This window comes from Cupressus sempervirens, chromosome 5, assembly GCF_028749045.1.
Source record: "Cupressus sempervirens isolate cs-2001-9-10 chromosome 5, ASM2874904v1, whole genome shotgun sequence".
Taxonomy (NCBI): Eukaryota; Viridiplantae; Streptophyta; class Pinopsida; order Cupressales; family Cupressaceae; genus Cupressus; species Cupressus sempervirens.
Window position 1 is genome coordinate 230,760,132 of NC_143122.1, and position 20,674 is coordinate 230,780,805.

At 34.2% G+C, this 20,674-nt stretch overlaps 1 protein-coding gene across 2 annotated transcripts in view; it reads right to left on the reverse strand.

The window, feature by feature from the left end:
• The window catches only part of LOC149555287 (Nitrilase/cyanide hydratase and apolipoprotein N-acyltransferase family protein), a 159,994-nt gene that overhangs the window by 60,282 nt on the left and 79,038 nt on the right, over positions 1 to 20,674 (reverse strand). For both annotated transcript variants that reach the window (XM_089829411.1, XM_089829412.1), the window contains exon 7: positions 3,806 to 3,908. In XM_089829411.1, coding sequence (XP_089685537.1) covers positions 3,806 to 3,908 — 103 coding nt within the window. The remainder of the gene's footprint in view (positions 1 to 3,805; positions 3,909 to 20,674) is intronic.

Sequence of the window (20,674 nt, forward strand, 5' to 3'; positions counted from 1 at the left end):
GTACCCACATACCCAAGTACCGGGTACACGTATCCCACGTACCGGGTACTTGGTGGAGAGCATCATAGCTAAGGACCTTGATTAAGATTCTGATTTTTTTTTTTTGGTTTTTGGTTTTTGTATTAGCTTGTTGTTTATCAAACTTAATTCAATACCAAATCAGTTTGAAACTTTGATACTCATTAACAATAAACTTTATCACTGTTCAAGTTAAAAGTTTATCATTTGCAATATGTCATTGTCATATGGTTTAGGATCTTCTTGTTCATGTTTAAAGTCTGCCTTCTTTGTTATGCATCTAAGCATTTATCATGTATTATTATTTCAAACATATAGCAAATCTGAAACTGAAAACAGTACATTACATTTGCAAACTTTATCACTGTTCTTGTTTTGAAAAACCATTGTCATGACTCATAAAATCAGATTTTTTATAAATATAAAAGTGTAATTTTTAAGTAAGTTTGACATACCCAAGTACCTCCGTCCCCAATTATGAAAAATACTTTAAACATTCAGCAATAGCATATATATATATATATATATATATATATATATATATTTGACTTATGGCTTATATTTTCAAATTTCTTGTTTTGAATGCTCAATGTCATGACTCATGACAGATATTTTGATTTTTATATTTTCTATAAAATATTAATTATATAGAAAAAATTAGGCTTACACACGTACCCCCGTCCCCTATTTTGAAAAATATGCGTACCCGTACCCGCTCCCGTACCCGTTCCCGTTCCCGTACCCACGTACCCATGCAACCTTGCTCCTACTCCTTTTACCATTTTTGAGTCCTCTTATTCACTAATGAGCCACCGTTCACTACTCTAATAATGATATGCGATGACTATTCTTCTTTTTATTGAGTGGGTCTACTATCTCTTATCTTTCTCCTCTTCTGATGATTGTGTGTCTGTTGGTAAATTGATGTATATCTATCCTTGTTATCTAGAATGAAGTGATTGGTATACACTAAGTTCTGGTACTGAGTTTGCGTAATGGAATGTTGAGTCAAAACTGATAAATTTACCTTGTCTAGACTTGTTTATCTCTGTCAGGCATGGTTGCTTCCTATCTAGATAATATTGCTATGGTGGCACGAAACTTCTATTATGTCGAATTGTATGCTTCCTTTACCAGACATTTGGAACTTCCAATGAATGATGATGATCCTCGTGCTTATAAAATCTGTCTGGCTATCTTTGTCACTGGAGAAGATCGATTAAGATGGAAGTTACAGATGTTGATCTGTTGAGTAGATGCTTTGTCAGGTGGATTGGTTTCTATCTGCCACGTTATCCTTGGTGTCTATCTGACTCAATCTTCCCTCTCTTGCTCGCCTCTACCTGGACGAGATTCCTGTCAACGGTAGTGGAATTTGATCACTCGGCCTACAACTTCTTTGTTCTTGTGATTCGATGGTGCTCTACTGTTACTTCCTTGCATGTGGTATCTATGTGTCTCATATACCTTATTTATTCATATTCTTTGATGCTATCAATTTGTCCAGATGTGCTCTAATCGATGATTCCTTGTCAAATTCACTCCCCTCCCAACAATTTACAATGATAAGATAGTAATATAAAATATATCCCTTGAGGATTCCTCCCAAGAGTCTAAACCCCATAATATATCTTACAAATCTTGAATGTTGAAGAGACGCACCTTTGAAGTTGATCTATTATCATGGATAATGATAATTGTTGTCTAGTAATGATATTAATATTTGTTATTATGATTATCATATTTTGAATTTATATAGATTAATGGGACTAATATCTTATATTTATTATTTTATTAATCTTCTATTTTAATATTATCATTTATTTGATGACGTTATTACTTTATGAATATTTTCTATTACATTTAGATTATAATCATTGGTAAACTTTCATTTTTAAGATTTGATAAATATATTTAGTTATTTAATGTAGATGATATTATAATATAATTATGTATTATAATTATATTATAGATTATGTAATTATATCATTTTTATATTGCCACTATATCTTATTAAAATACTATTTTTAATAATAATTATAATAATTATTTATTTATTATTGTTTAATATTGCTTCTTCAATTAAGCCTTTGAAATGGGGACATTACAAAAAACGCGTACTTATATATAGACATATATATGCAAATACTCGTATAATGTATCGTTTATAGCTCTAGAATCACTGCTTTATAGCTCTCACTAGCTTGTCACTTTTGTCCAAACTAATCTCAGAAAGAATTTGAAACTTTAGGAATCGGATAAACTGAATGATTGTTGAATATGTAATAATGGGTTGGTCGGAAGAAATATATAGATTAAACACAATTGGCAGGTGTGAATCTTGATAGCCTTTGACTGCAATCACTCATTACGATCCAAATCCAGCTCTGAATTTGGGATATGCACAAGTCAGAACTAAAGTAAATGCAATCGGCAGGCCATGATAGATATGTTTGACAAATGAGATAGCATAAATAAGATACATGAATTGTTGGCCAAATTATCCAAGTATAATGTGGTTTCAAGGACTGAAATGATTGTTGGACATGAACGAAATGGGATAATGCAACTACAAGGTTGACAATATCCTGAGTACAAGAATGTTGTTAGATAAAGATCAGGCCAGCTAGATCTTATTCCACAGAGATGCATCCCCAACACTCATAACCACATCTTCATGCCTCAAACTCCAATTACTATCTTAAATCCCTAAATTAAGTTCTGTAACCTTATAAATAACAGTTTTGAGCACTCAATGATAGCAAATGCTGCACTCATGCTGCTGAGATATCATTCAAGTGATGTCTTCTATGTGTGTTTCTAACAATTTCATTTAATACATCTGATTAAAATCAAGATTTGTATTGATATTTTAATCTATCGACTATCAACAATGTTGAATTCTTGGATTTGTGTGTCATTGTTTTGTTAAAACAATGACTCCTTCAAAATCGTGTGTGCACCAGCTTCTTCATTCCAAGCTTTAGCTAGTAGAAGATGTTGTGGTGTTAGATTTAATTGCTTTGGTTTAAAACTTGAATCCATAAAACCTCGTTTTTGACAAGGAACAGATTCAGTTCATGTGCTCATACCCAAAGCAAAGATGGTGCAGAAGTTATTTTATTTGTTTCACCATTGCAAAACCCCAGAGAGAAATAACTGGTAAGTGTAAATATTTTTTATAGCTTATCATCTAGGGTTGTTTCTAAGGAGTTTCCTCTTGCAATTTGAGGCCAAGTTTACCTCACGTACTATTCTGCTCTGAGTTGTCTTATAAAAGGCTATTTAAAATACTAACAAACAATATAGCCCCCATAATGGCTTCAAAGAATGTAACTCTTGCTAAATAAATATTTCATTGTCTCAATAACTAATAATCTTCAATAAAATCTAGACAAATGCAATGATAATGAAATTTTCCAATTTGCAGAAGAATGTCATATTCATGTACGCTTGCGTGCACTTATATGCATCCATAAAATGGTAAAAAAATTAAACCTCTGTTCAACAACATCAACTAACTTTGAATTGATAAAAGAAAAAAGGACAAATTTTCTACATTGTTTATCTCTTCTAAACTATGAATGAAGAATCAAGGTTTTAATTGGAGAATGAATACAAAATTTGAAATATACAAGAAACAAAAATATTTTGAATTAGATTTCCTAGCCTGGATATTTAGCTGAATTAATCCAATATTCATTGATTTCATCAACAATTAAGGGAGAGGAATACTTTGTAAGCTTTGAGTTTCCATTCCTCAACTTGCGAACTCATAAAAGCATACCTTGGCAACGGGCAACAACACTTCCCCATGGATCAATAATCATGGCATCACCATAGCTTTCCCTTTTATCATTATGCTTTCCAGCCTGTGAAGCAGCAACAACCTGCATGGTTGAAGAAAAATCAGCAAAGATGAAAGTGAAATCATTAAAAAACATATATTTGAATGTCGGGCACACAATACACAAAAGCTAAACTATTTAGATATTATTAGACAAATCAACAGACTACTTTTCAAAATTCTCTAAGATATCATCAAAATTTGTGCTTAAGGTGCTAATGACAACTAAGCAACACAATAAAATCAAGTAGAGAATAATGATCTAACAAGCTTAGAGTTGCGTGTCACAATCTATGAGGAAACATAACCTGAACTACCTTGAAAGAGAAAAATATATCCTAGTATTGATAACATGGGTTAGGATTAGGGTTTTCATATGAGAATTTGATAGCATTTTTGCAGTAGTATTGAGTTGCAAGGGGATTGTGGATTGTAATCAGTTTTCTTTTACTGGATAATAATATTGGACTGTAGCCCGAGATTGAGTGAACCACGTTAAATTTTTGTGTCTTCTTGTTCCATCTCTGTGTGTTTTTACTCCTCTATTTTATTAGTTAAATCTGCATTTAACTGTTAGATATTTGTCTTGTAATCCTAACAATCTCATCCTGAAAAAACATAATGGTTTGCATAGAAGAAGATATAGTTTCTTCATGATCCTTAACGATTATGGCTATGAAATTTTGAAACATTTGAAGAATGTGATCATCACAATCCAAATCAACCATGAGAACGCATGTTTTGACCCTAGCCATCAATTCTAGAATCTTCACCCTCTTACTGTATGAAGTGCTCCTGGTATTACCTAACGTGTGAAAACTGTCAATGATCAGCTACAGAATCTCCCTCTTTATGTCATCTTTGTAAGGTACTTCAGGAGCTGAGATCCTCATAATGTCATTGAGACGTGCTGACAACAAGTTTCACATCTTCATCTAAATGCTCATCATCTGGACTGGACTAATGCAACCAAAGGCACCTCCATTGCACATTTCAACCCCTAAAAAATCTGATTAGCCCACTGCCCCAACTTGCAAAGGAGAACATGCTAGGATTGATGTCAGAACTCAGGTTGTTTTGCCAAAGCATATAGCACTTCAATGACTTCAAGTGGAGGCTTTAACTTAATAATTCTGAATGACTTTTAAAATTGTTTTGTTAAAGGACTCTCTCCCATGTTTGTCATCACCAAAACTGAACACAACATACGGGCTGGCAGGTTCACAACCTTTGATACCACCAAAGTAGGCCACCCCTGTTGGCCACTATTTTTTTTCTCTCCCTTATACTTTTTGATGTCTTAGTTTTCAGACATTGACGAACAATTTGCACAGAAAAATATGTTCAATTGTTGCTCAAATATTAATTAATGCTTGGAGCAGAATAATGAATAATACAAGAGATAACAAGAACAGAAAGTTCAAGACATTCTAATTTTGCGGGAAGCTCTTTCAGACATTAAATGATGCTGAGGGTATCATATTAACAATACTGGAACAGAATTTCCCTACAGAAAACAGATTAGGTGCACCTCTATTGGGCTCCAACCCTCTTTGTCGCAACACTATGTCTGTTGTTGATATAGAACTAATCGCCCAGGTTCTAAGGTCAACTCCAGCAGCCAGCAACCTTCAGGTTTATCAACAACTGAACAAGTGCCACGCCAAACTAGGAGTAGAGTTCTTACAAGTCAGTCTGAAACTCACACCAAGCAAGCATGAACTCCCATGATTTCCTTGTTTGATGAGTTGTCTTGAAGTAAGAACACTCTAAAATCTCAGACCCACTTCATATAAATACAGTGAATAAGATTTCAATCCTTCTCTCGCTGTTACATTTCTAAAGGAAACTGGAATACAAAGACCGAAAAGTCTGCCAGTAAAATATCATTTGTGCTCAGCACTCAGCATGCAATAAATATCACAATCAGTCAAGAGAGATGTTTTTTTGTTGAAATCAACTCCGTTAAATGATGCAACAATCTAAGCCTTATGCCAATATTATATGATCTCTTTTAACACCAAAGAGTATCCAAACCAGGTCCAAAGGATTAGTACAAGAAAGTAAATTTCTCACACCCAGCCAAGATTAGTTCAAGAAGACTCAATCACCAGTAAATAAAATCACACCATTAAAATCAATTACCAGGATATTGTAGCCAAGACAGATCCCAGGAGCCTCCTCAGTCTCATGCTTGGAAAAGGAAAGTGCATGCCAAGAAGACAGCTCCACGCCAAGACAAAGAGTCTTAATACCATACAAACCATCCGCATGCCCAAGATATTATGTTTCTGACTACAAGCCATTTGGAGAACTCACAACCATATAATTGTAGATATGTCACCGACAAAGTGTATGACAATGTAGGAGCATCTGTGACATTGTTGGAGTGCATATGATGATACCTAGATGCATGGTGATGTTCTAGGAGATGTGCAGAAGTACTGCAAGCTGTTAGTATCAATCGTGTATCTTTGCTACAAGCAATGTTATTTGATTGTAGTCCATGAAAACATGTAGACACTTCAAGAGATGTAGGTCAACAACCTTTGACCACTGACAAGTGGCAACAATTCACAATAAGTAATGGTCATTCATATGAAGGGATCACGTTACATGCAATGTACATCATGTTGATTTAATGGTATGGTCATGAGATGGTTGTGTGACTATCAATATTCAACATAGCAGTTAAAACAATTAGACAGTTTTCTATGAAGACAGGTATATCTATCTGCTCATGCAAATGTGCCAAAGTTGGATAGAGTAAGATTAGTCTAATATGTTGTATCCTAAATGTGTGAGGTCCTAGATTGTAATGTCACCATTTTCAGCAGGTTCCTGCAGTTGTTTAGGACAGTCAATCATGGCAACCCTCATAAGCTGACAGTAAGTTTTGAGGGTCTCTAAGGCGGAATTGCTATGTATAGTAAGTCTATTATGGGTAATTACTATATTTGGCATGCAGTAGTGGCATTGGAAGTTGCTTGTCATCTGCATATGATTGAGTTTATTATTGATGCAGTTCATATTTATTAAGTTATTAATGAGACTTCATTATTATAAGAGCACTTTATGTTATTTCATGTTATAATTTGGTGTTGTGATATTGAAGCTTCTTAAGTGAGAAGTGTGAAGGGGAAACCAAGTTACATAATTGCAATATAAATATGACTCCAGTTGTGTGGAATAGGCATTCAGTTGTCTATTTCTTTTATTGGCTCTTATAAGGGTTTTGAATAAATCCATTGTTGAAGTATAATGGTTTTGATCTGTGAGTTTAAAGTTGGTGCTTCCACTTTTTGTATCAATTGCAGCTGAGGAGAAATTGTCTATTGGAGAATTTAGTGTCTTCTCATATTGTGATCCCCACGGTTAACAGGGGGAATCTATGCTAAGGGAATTGGTAAAAATGATTTTTTATTATTGGTAATTCATACTTCTGATTATGGGTAACTCATAAATCTAATATTGTAAAAGTACAGTGTAACACCAGCACTGGGGTACGTCAAGACGCAAGGACGAATTTCCGGGAAGGGGGGGACAAAGGGCCTCGATTTTGGGACAGCGAGGGGATGGCAGGGGGACGGCAGTGGGATGCTATATATTATACATACAAAACTTGAAATACTAGATAGGAAATGATGTTTCAATATAACATACCAAATTGAAATACTTGAACATAGCCAAATTGCAACATAAATCAGAACTATGAACACTTAACATGGTAAATAGCACATATCCAATAGTAACATTCAAAAATCAAAATTCAAATAGAAATTCAAGTATCCTTGCTGGTGGCGGCATGGTTGTGGAATGGCGGAGGTGGGGGTACTTGGGTACTCCAAGCACCCGGTGCAAGAATGTCTCAAGACGGGTACTTTGAGGTTTTGGGGCAGGTCCGAGTCTCCAGGTTACACTGGAAAAATATAATTCTGTTATTTTTGAATGTATTCTTTATTCTGAATTATATATACATACAGGAATTGAGTCCTCAATCCATACATCTTGTTTGTTTCTCTTTTGGAGAGGAGTTTCTTCCCATGTGGTTTCTCCTTTTCTTTCACTTTGTGAGAGATTTCTATTTGCATTTGCATTGTGCATCGGTACCTATAAACAATTTTTTAGTTGGGACCCATCTTGCTCATTTTGCATAACAACCTTCCCCCTAAGTGAGTTGGAGTAAACTAATATTTACTCTACACTTAAGTTTACTTAGGCATCTTTATTATTTTTTGGTAGTATTATCATTATTAGTTTTTTGGTAGTGTTGGCTATCCATTGACTCTACCTCCTTGCTTTTATGAGTGAGGCTCTATACAATATTTATATCTCAATACAATCATCTATGTCTAGTGAAATACTTTTCTCCCTATTGTGAATGTTTTATAACAGCTTGTAGATTCTAGAAGATTGGTTTCTCCAGCATATCTATGTTTATATATATATATAGTTGTTTTCATTGTGCAATATGACGTGTTTAGCATCTCATATAGCCTCAATTTGAGGACAATGGCTGGGGACAGGGGCAGGGGGGGTGTATATACTATATACTATATACTAATATAGTTATATTATACATGTGGTACTTAAAATGCTAGTTATGAAAAGATAAATAACACTATAAGACATAAAGATGTAAAACTAAAAAATACTAATTTTCTAAAATTTAAATACTTGAACGTTACATTGCCATTGAAAATTGAACATGAAAGTGGAACATTGAACTATAAATATTAGAATTTTAAATACTTCAATCAGTGAATAATAATTAATAGTGATAGATATCAAAATTTCAAAAGTATGAGTATCTCATCAATCATCATAAAGATGAATATGTTAAACAACATAATATCAATATGATATTCAATGTTCATATATCAAAACAAGTACAAACTACATAATAAAAATGCCAAGGGCCAAGGCCTAAAATGTAGTGGAGGCCTCCAATCATCCCTCGAGAGGTCAACAAGCTCATCATTATCAGAACTATCAGAATCTCCAAGGTTAAGAGCAAAGAAAGGAGCACCAACTAGCTCTGCATCTATAGTATCCTCATAATCATCAATTTGTGATGACTCCTCCGGCTCCACATTCCATCATGTTGCGGGACTCTCCTTGCACACCTGTACTGCGATCATTCATACACAAGACACTATGTATAGACACTAGCTTCTCTGCTCTCTGAGAGATAAGCATGTTCCTCTTAATAGATTGGATAAAGCTATATGTAGACTAGTTCCTCTCAGAAGATAAAAGAACTAAATTCCTAATATAGAAATCAAACAACTTGTGTGAGAAAAGTTGAAAAATAAAACTCTTAGGTTCCCTTCAAATTAAAAAATTAAAACTTAAAACATTTCTCGAATACATATTATTATTAAATAGGTTATGAAGTTGAGGAACTAGATCCCTGAGACAATAAATGAATAACTAGTGTGGTAGTTGTTGATTTTGGTCCATGACAAGTCCACCACAAAATCGGATCCTCTTGTGCCATAGTTTTTAGGTCCACCTTTGTCACAGCCCTATAACCCCTAAGAGTAGTAAATTTGGTCCACCCAAGATGGACCTTCCCAATAATCTCAAAGTCATACAACCTTCAATGCACTTGAAGAACCCTTCCTTCGCCTAGAAAATTACAAATTGAAAAATTCAGATTATTAGCAAACAAAAGACGCTAGCTATGAAAACATTCAAGTATCAAAATGTGTAACAGCATAAGACATAAAGATGATTAAAATAAGTAGCATGATATGAATCACCTCTTCACCTTGAACTAGTGTGACCCTACCAAGCCTAGGCATGTACCACTTCGGATTTAATACATAAGCAACCGTATGTAGAGGAGTGTTTAGGCCGTCTCATTTGCACTGAATGATAGGCCAAATGTGCTCATTGTAGAATGCTAAACTAGGATTCCTCTCACGCACAACTACCCTCATCTAGCCAAGCATAGAATCAATGCACTCATACACCTCTCTAAGGCTAGGCACATCCCCATCCCCATATTTGATGACCTAGAAAACTGGAGTAATCGTAGAGATTGTATTTTGCATCACTCTTCACTAGCTCCTTCACCATCCTCCCAAATTCTATCCTGGACCTATCCCACCTATTCCACTCATTCATCATAACCATGAGTTGCAATGGCTCTTGCAACTCAATCATTCTCTCCAAAAGAATGAAGTAGGATGCATATCTGGTCTCAATTGGTTTTAGGAATTCCTTCCTTGTGAAGCTACTAAAGGGTGCATCTTAAGTGTGGTAGTTGCAGATATACATCTGCACATCTCTAGCACCCCTGACCACTCCCGTAATCTAGTCAATCTTCCCTATGTCCTTGAGTGCATTGTTCATGGTATGCACATAACATGGAGTCCACCAAATATGTCTATATGTTGCCTCAATAAGCCACCCTATCACTCTACACATAAGTGTTGCATCAGTCCCCACTTAGATCACATTTTGTGGCCAAATCTCCTCTTAGTTGGCTAAAGGATGTCAAACTGAAAATCAGCATCCTTTCAAAGCCATCAACCACCCTGGGAAAGAATGGCCCATTTGAGCATGTATCTATGATATTGAGGATTGGACAGTTCCTAATGTTTGTCCACCAATCCATGATAATGTTACATCCAGAGTCCTCACAAACTGTTCCCATGGTCTCCATCGTTTGACCAATCTTGGCATACTCATTATCCAAGATCGTGGTCCTCAATTTGTGCTCACTTGATGGCACAGATGATGGTCCTCCCCCCTCACAACCTTCTGTATCATCTACTTATAATAAGGAGATCAAGCTATATGAAGTGGCACGTCATTGGAAAAAAAGAATCTACCAGTGGATTTCTCTATCTCCTATTTCATGCACGCATTAAATAAATCGGTTATGGGGTTACTTTCAATTGTCACCTTCTATTTCCTCTTGCTCGGTTTTGCTTCAACCATAGCACTAAAAGCGGAAGGTCCCAAAGCTGCCCTTATAAGTGATGATGCTCTCAACTATGATCTAGGAGAAAAATGCATGTGGCTGCCTCTATAATTGCTGCTTGTGTAACTATTGAATACACTAAATTCGTTGCCTACCAGATGAGGTAGTGTTGTCCTTAACATTGGCTTCAAAAAGTTGAGGCAACCCTACGAATTTTTCTTATGGATTCGTAGGCGCATCCTCTTTGTTTAAATGCATCGAAAAAGTATCATAAAGACACTTCATATCCCTAAATTGTGCTTTGTGTTGCTTTATCTATGCATTTCTTTTGAAGGTTTCTGTCAAGTTGAACCCCAATTGTTTGTTGGTAAGAGTTTTTCTTCTCGTACTGCAAACACTCAATTTTTGGTAAACTCTCACGTTTTTTCCTTATTTTTCTTTGTGTTGTAAATACTCTTTGGTCTTATTTTTGTCTTAGGATAATAGCCCTTGGAATTCCACTCGTTTTGAACTAACTTAGGTCAAAATTGGAGTTGTCTAGCTCAAATTATAAGGGAAAAAGTGGAGTTTTTTAGGATAATATCATATTTTTATTTAAAACCCCCATAAAAGTGGGTTTTTTATTGGCAATTACACGATATAAAATTATATTTGATATCTAAAGTGGATTTTATGGTCCATTTTTAAATTTCAACTCATTTTGAATTTGATTTGACCATAGTTTTTTATGTTTTATGAAAATAGCTTATTTTTCATGTTAATTAAAACTATAGTAAAATATTAAATTTAATTCCATACGACACTTAAATGCAGTTAAGTGGGGTTTTCATTACATATTGCATATATCCACATGCCAATGACTGTGAAAACCCACTTCCAATAAATTATAAGTCCCAACATTAATTTAAATGGATTTTTTATATGCAATAACATGTTTTAATGTGTTAAGTGGATTTTTAATATGTATTTACATATTTTAAACTTATTTAATTAATGTAAGTGGGAAAACCTAACTCATTTATATATGTTGCATGAATAAGTTTATTTTAATTATATTAATGCATTTGAATGAATTTTTTAACCCATTGCACATACATCTTTTAAAATTACCACTTAATGGACTTTTTAAGTTAAAATACATGTTTTAATAACATGTAAATGCACTAGGTGGCGATTTTGGACCCAATTGCATGTGTATGTAATATTCAAAAACCTATTTCATTTAGCCTAAGCCAAAGTGGCATTTTTTAACCCAATTACATGCAATTTAAAATGTGTTTTCATGTTTTAAAACCCCACCAAGGCGAAGTGGTGATTTTTTGCCCAATTGCATGTCTTTCAAAAATATGTAAATGGTCTCCAAAAGTGCATTTTGCACTAAGTTATTCACCAAAAGCTCATGGTGGCAATTTTCCAAGCAATTGCATGAGTTTTAAAAAGTGTATTTACTTTCCAAAAGTGCGTTTAACTGACTTTTAAAACCTTATAAGGAAAAATGGGGATTTTGGAGCACATTACATGCATTATAATATATGCATTTGCATAAAGAAATACCGTTTTTAACTTGCAGCCTGCATTTGGAGGGTTTTTGGGCACATTTTTCACATGCAAATAAAAACCAAAAAGTGCATTTTTACTTCACAATATGAGACTTTTTTATCGAACACTGAGAAATGGTGATTTTTATCCAAAAAAACACATTGTTTTCTCTCAAAACTTCACTTTTTTTGGCGTTTTTGTCCAAAAACGGGTTTTCCAGCCTTTGATTTGCTCATATCTTGAGCATTTCTTGGTCGTTTTTTATGATCTAAAGGTTGTTTTTGCCTAAAATCACCCAAAGAATACATTGGGCTACTCAAAAAGGGAGTTTTTTTAAGTGTTTTCTTCATTTCTCAACCCATCTAGGGCACGTTTTTACTCAAAAATGCCCTAGTTTTGAAATATTTGCACCACCAAAATAGCAAGTGATTGGATCAAGATAAGTTTGAAAGCATTTCCCATCCTTCCTAGCTTACATTCAAGTCATTTAAATCACTTGATGTGCTTTGGATGTCATTTTCCAAATTCTTTGCATGTTGCACATTGCTTGGTCAAAACGATTGCTAAAATGATGCAATTTTTTGCTCTAACTTCCTACACTTGGCAAGCTATGAATTTTGACTCATCTCTTGCAAGGATTGAGTCAAGATTCGAAATCTATTTAACACTTCATCTTGCAATCTTTCTAAATCCAAGAAATCTCTTCGAGCATTTTCAGATTTTTCATGAGTGCTTAAAAAAGACTTCCTCTCTTGTCTCTTGAGAAAAACGTATGCTTCCTTGTTATTTTTCTTAAGGTTTTTGTTGTATATATTTAATGTGTTGTGTATACAAGTCTCATCATTTTCATTTTCAGATTTGCATGTTTTAGTATATATGTTGTCTCTTCTTCTTTTGTCTTCTTCTTCAACTTGCATATGCAAGCTCTCATTTACTTGCATATGCAGTCGGGGATAAAATCTCGTTCTAATATGAAAGCAAGTCCCTCTTTTCCCCTCATGTGAATGCAAGTATAAATCCCACCAATACGCATTCCATGAACCTCCATATGGCTGCCCTATAGATGAAGAAGAATTTCCCACATGCTTGGCCAATACATAGTATGACTTACACCTGTTAAAGCATGTTATGTTTGCATTGTATTACGCTTCACTCCTCATTTGCACATCTTAAAGCTCGCTGTCCACATATGCAATCCACTCCAAAAAAAAAACCCGTTTTTGGTTTTTCTATTCATTTTTGAGCCATTATGAGCTTAACCCATTTGCTCATTTGCTCTCCGCAATCATCCCAAACACTTTCCCTATTCATACTTTGCTCAAATCCATGTTTTTACACATCAAAAGCAAAAAATAGACCCATCTATGCATGAAGGAACATACAATGTCTTTTGCTTTGGAAACTCAAGAACGACAACAGACATAACCCAAAACATGTAAAGAAGAAAGGAACATGAAGCAAGAGTGATCACATGATGGAGCCTGCAAAGAGGTGAAAGAATGATTATACGTATAAAGTGTTTTTAAGTTGGTCAATGAAGACTCAATGAAACAATCAAAGATGCATATTCATACTCTAGTTCGAGATGCTTCCACCAAATATGAGCACAACAATCGTAGAATATTGGACATCTTGTAGCTACATGAAGACCAATTAAGCTTGATGTAATAGAATTGTGTCTTCTAAGACACTTAGAATATTATTTGTAATTGACATAATACATGTGATAGAAAAAAAAGATTTAATTGCATGTGATAGTATCACGTGCAAATTTATAACATGTAATCAAGTTGCAATTGCATTAGACATGCAACTTTGAATAAAGTCAAAGTAGTTAGTTAGAGATAAGCCAAGGCGGTTGAGGTTGTTCCACTTTTTTCTCCACCTTTCTCTCCTATTTCCTATATAAAGGAGGGAGCTTATTGTAAATAATCAACTTTTGGCAAGGCAAGAAAATTCTACCGATTTGTATTGTGCACTCTAAGACTTTGTGCTTGGATGTAAATCAGATTGCTTTCAATAAAAGAGGCAACTTGCTTTCAAACTTTGTGCTGATTCAAGGTGTTATGTGATGACATTTTCTGGATATTGATTGTGAGTTTTGGAGCTTTAATCAAGGGGATTTGAATTAAATTGTGTAGAGTTTGAGCTGCCTATTACATTCAGAGCCAATTTGAACTTTTGAAGACTGTGTTGTAGGAGGACAAATTGTAATTGATATTAGTGGTTGTAATTACTTAGATTTCAAGACGTTGGGCTTCAATTGCAAGTGTTTTTATTGAATCTCAGAGGATCCAGTAAGAGACTTTGTGCCTTACTGGTTATTTTGTTTGAAGTATTTATTCGAGACAAGTGCAAGAGACTTTGGGTTCCTGTCTTTGTTTCACAAATTATAAAAAGTAAAATGTTGCCTCTAGGTTTGTTCTGACATCAATTTCAGGGTCACCACTATTCGTAGCAATAAGACACTTTTTGTTAAGTTGGAAAGTAAGAGTTTAATGCAAATCATTCCTGAAAAAAGAGGAATTGATCAAGACAACCATCCTTTTTGTAACTTCAGTTAACTTCCTATTGAAGCCACCTATAGTAAGAAAGGAGCCTCCCCTATTGCTAAGAGGAGAGAAAAATCTCATGAAACATTGCCTAAAGTCACAATTTTGTAAGTTGTAGTCAATGACGTACAAAAAATTTAGCCAATAGGTAGTAGGCATTTTAATCCCCAAGTCATCTAGAATGCCCCAAAGTTTGCTGAATTCAATTCTATAATGCAAATTTTTACTGGGGTTCAAAAACTCACCCGCTCCCACACCTTTACTTGTCCAAAAGAGGAAGTGTACATTCACTCTAGCGATGCTACCAAACCATTTTGCACCACATATGTTGCGTTTCCACTTTCTTGTGTTGCCACTTGCTTGTGTTGGAGCATCTTTCCTTGTTGCAAACCATCTAAGAGGTGATTTAGGATCATATTTACCCTATGTTGTCCCAAGTTTTTGGAACAGGAACAGTAGGGGATGGCAGGACAGGTTTCTAGGATTGCAAAAAAAATTGTCGATTTTGGAGACGCAAGGGGACGACAAATGGGGATGGCTATATAAATATAGGAAAATAAAATATATATAGAGAAATTTGCATATATACATTACATTCATTTGAAGACATGGATAAACCATGCCATTTAAACATCATAGAAACTTAACATACAACATTTCAATAATCAAACTCAATGCTCAATATGCTATAATGCATTCATAATTTGGAATTATTGTCAATGTGCATGTAATATTAAAATGATAAGATAAATATTTGAAATATACCGAAGAACATAATTTAGAACTCATTTTCAATAGCAGCAAGAACAAGAACCCACCTTCCAAATTGAAACACACTACTATCATTTAATTCTGAAAGTGCACTTCCAATTCATTGTAAGTTGATATAATAAAAAAAGGTCCTCTATACAGTTTTGGTCATGATTTAGATTTGTTACAGTAAGATAGTATCTTGATGCAACTCCCAATATTCACCACATCTTCCACAAAGGAACCAAATCAAGCAAAGACCAAGCAAGGGTGCATTACCAAATTCGCACCCTGCAGCCCGGATTTGGGTCCGGGTTCGTGTGGGTCTGGGTTCGCTACGGGTCCGAGAAGGGTCCAGCTTTTGGATTGTGGGTTCGTCTGGGTCCTTGCTGGCATGAACCCGAGCGAAACTAGGAGGATCTACAGCAGTAGGGTCCAAAAAATGAAATAATACAACTTGAAATGATGTTTTTTCTTTTTTCTTTTTCTTTTTTTTCTTTTTTTAATGTAACCCTAGAAGGAGCCTAATAAAAGACATTTCACTCATCTAATCTCTCATTTTGGTGTACCCATTTTGCATGTTTTAAGAGAAGGTTGTAGAGATTGTTTGTTTCAATGATGAGGATCTAGATATAGTTTCAGCCTGGGATGAAGCCATTTATTCCTCATTTTTTGATGGCCCATTTGACCCTTGAAGAGTGTCACCTAGGGTTTTGAAACCCTAAGTATTACCCCTCCCAAACAATTAAAAAGTTTTAAAAAGAAAAAATCTTCAAAGCAAAAAGCATTATATTTAATTATTTAAATAATTAAATATTAATATTTGCAAAATAATTAAAAATCGCACTTTTAATATGTTCTTTCAAATAATTAATTCTTTCACTCGAAAAGAATTAATTATTACTATTATAATGTGATATTGAAGGTCAAATGATAAATGAAGTCGGTGGGGTAAGGTAAATGTAAAAAAAAGAATTTGAAATAATTAATTCTTTAAAAAGAATTAATTATTCTTGTGAAATGAAATTGTAAAAGCTCTTGGGCAATTGATTAAAGTTGAGAAAAGATGTAAAATAATTAATTCTTTTATAAGAATTAATTATCATAGTAAAGTGTTGGAGAAGACAATAGAAGTTCAGTAAGAAGTTGTGGTGGTTGTCCAACTTCTTGGAAAATTTATTTAATAGGGGCAAAACATTTGTAAAGGCTTCTTCTTTTCCTGGGGTCAAGAAGTTCTGCAGCTGCTACAAGAGGGGGGAAGACAGTTATGTTTTGTGATAGGGAAAAGAGCTTTGTCTTATGCAGATTGATTGTAATAGGGGGATAGAGCAATACTACTATTGTTTTATCATGTTTTTGAAATAAAGAGGGATATATGTGTGTTTGATCTTGAGGTCATGTACATTATATTTCTGATTTGGAAGGATTCTGAGTTCTTTTAAATCTATTTTAGATGCAGTCTTCTATTACTATGTAGAATGTGATATACATAGTCTTGTGGTTATGTATTCACGCTTTTCCATAAAGATATTTACAGCTTTCTCTCTCTCTCAATTTTCAATGTAATATGAAAGATTCAATATATAGTCCTGTGGCTGTTTGCTGATTTTTCATTCATTACCGACTTATTAATCTGATAATCACATTCATTCCATATTGATGGATGAATGTTAGAAAATCCTTCGTGTCTTCAGGTTAAAGACTAGATATCACATTCACTGAATATCTTTTATGAGGGAGTTGTACCTCTCAATTCAGAGGAAGATTATCAATAAAACAATAATCTATCCATTTGTTAGTGCATTTTGTTCTTCTTTTGAAGCATATTGAGTCTTTGTTTGCATTTCTATCTAAAGGGCAAAACTGTTTACTAGCAAAGAGCACTATGATCATTGATAAAACTATCAAACTTGCCATTTATTATTATGTTTCAAACTTTATTATTTGATGAACTACTCTATGTTTTGATATTTCATTTTGTAGTTTAGTAATTTAAAGTATGATTTTCTTTACAATCATGAACATAGATTTATGAGCGGGTATTTAATGTTTATCTTTAACATTTGGCATTGATCAATGATCAAGTAGCATATATTCTTACTATGAAATGACTAAGTTTTGCAGTTATGCATGTTTCTCTTCTTCTTTTTTTTATATAATGCATATATATTCACACTCATGAACCCACTCGTGAACCCAAATGGGAATTTTTTTTTGCTCGAAACCACGAACCCAAACTCAAACTTGAATCCATTGTTACATCCCAATTTTTGACCTAATTTAAAATATAGCTGTTGAGGTTCACATGAAGTCAGTTGACAGTTAAATTTGTTATAATCCTGTGAAATGATAAGATGGTTAGTCGTTATAATTTCATGTGAAGATAACATGCTAGTTGATTATTTATCACGAATTAATGGAATTGAAAAGTTAGTTAGTTGTTACGATTATTTATAACTTGTTATGATAATATGACTTAACTGCGGAGAATTTCCTTGTAGGAAGCACGTCAAAGGGGTGGAAGCATTGTTAGAAAAAAATTAGGCACGGGGCATCACCATCACTGGGCAAATGGGTTGAGGACCTAGCGACTTGAACATCAGGATACAATCGATGAAGCCGCATGAGCTATTAAATAAATAATTTAATAACTTAATTAAAATATAATGCGTACCTCAAAGGATTTAATATGATCTTTCACCATATTATTATAATATATAAATATGTACGTACATATAGATATAAAAATGAAGTGGCACCATTATATTATTTCTTATAATAAAACGATGTCATCTCACCAATATATTTACATGTACGTATATAAATATAAATTATAATAATATTCGAATTACAACCTTCCAACTCTTTTTCCATCTTTTATTCTTTTCCTTGTTTGTAACCGATTAAACACTTGGCGTTCTTATTTGACAAATATTCTTTAAGTTATGGAAGCCAAAGAGCACTTAACCTTTAATATTTAGATAATGAGTCGGGAGAGACGGGGGACCGATTATCATTCCCGGCTTCCTTTCTTATTTTCGCTCTTCCCTGCTCACTTTTCGGCTTCCAATCACCATCTAAATACTGTAAATTACATTCGGAATCTCTGCAGTTTATAGCAGCGCCCTTCTTGATTACAAGTCTGACGTATGTGTTCTTCTTTGCTAAGGTTTGAAGTGATATTTATATATTGTGGATACGCCTGAAGGAAAACGGGAGAAGAGCAAATACAAGATCATTTAACAAGATCCAGACACCCGACTTTTATATCTTTCCAAGCATCCGATATATATTTTCATGCACCCGACTTCCATATGATTCAAGTTCCCGGCTTCTCCATGTTATCAACCACAAATCATGAGCACTCTTATGTTGGGACTACATTTGATATTTTGCAAGTAAAGGTGTGGCAAGAAGCTGAGTGTCCAGCAAGACATCATTTCCGAATTAATCCAAGTTATGTGGAATACTTGAATCCAATATTTCAATTCGATTTTCTTGAATCAAATGGTGCAATGACATCGAATTACATAACAATAAGTTACAGTATTTATCATGATAATATCTTGTTTAATATCTTGTTTGATATTACAAAATTGATCCTCTTTAAAGTAGATTTGATCATGGCAAGTGAAAGCCAAGTAACCATAATATGAACCCATGAATCATTATGCCAATGGAGATAGAGTTAAACAATAATTTCTGCAATCTTTAAGAATATTTTTCTCAAATCATAGATTGTGATAAGATGGAATATATGTATATATCAATCATGAATCGGTTGAGAATCAACAGACAGAGCCGATTGCTTTGAGATCCGAGCACCTAGGATCCACTGGCTGCATAGCCATGGAAAAGGTGAAGAGGTGATATGAAATCTGCAAATGACATAGAAATAAAAGTTAGTTATAATATATTAAATCTGGAATAATATCATTTAATAACTCATGCATGATCATGTTTTCTCTGAGAGCCAATAGTGGCATGTTGTGATGGTTAAGTTGTTGTGTTGTTATTCTTGCCATCAAGGTTTAAATCTCATGGGGATGAGGTCCCCCATTTGTGGCCTCACTGGTTCATAGCTCCAAGTCAAAGCGTTTACCCCTCTTTAAAAAAAAATGATCATGTTTTCTCCTGTTATCGAGTCGAATGGTGTGATTAGATACCAGGATGCTTAGTGGATGACAAGATGTTCCCTATCTATTCTAGGTAGGGAGGGCCTTTTTCGTTAGAGATTGTGTGGGGATAAGTTGTGGTTCGAGGTTGGGTGGTTAAACCTCTAACAATGTTTCACCTCTCCACAAGTTGTCGGACGTGCAACAGACAAAGATAAGCTATGCATTCAAACGTTTGTCGGAAACAGGTATTTTTACTTTTATGATGTATGTTCAAGTAGAAGGTAAGATTAATTTATGTATGTTCAAGTAGAAGGTAAGATTAATTTAATTGTATCATCGTTACAGTTTTTTTTTTAAATGAAAGCAATTCTTATCGTCAATATAATTGGCAACCAGTTAGATCGGTTGATCTTCTAACTGAATATGGAATATATCTATAGGATTGTTATTTCAATTTTTCATATATAAGAATAATGATTACGAGCATATCTTCTAATCTGATGTTAATGCCACAGTTTAGCAAATCAGAGGGAAAGGAATGATATAATGGTATTTGAAGCCCTAAATGATACAATGGCATCCGATGCCTTAAATGATTTAGTGGTATCTGAAGCCCTAAGTGATACAATGGTATCTGATGCCCTAAATGATCCAATGGTAATTGATGCCCTAATTGATACAGTGGTATGTGATGCCCTAATTAATAGAGTGGTGTTTAATGGTAATTGTCATTTGATTTTGATATAGTGGTTTTGGTTGGTAGAAGTCATTTGATAATGTTATAGTGGTATTTGTGAACTAACCTGCATGGTTGCAAAAGCATCCCTAGATTGATTTTGATCTTGAATTCCATGGTATGTAGATTTTAATTTCCTTAATAAATTTATTGATAGTGTTTTTTTAGATATTAGTTATG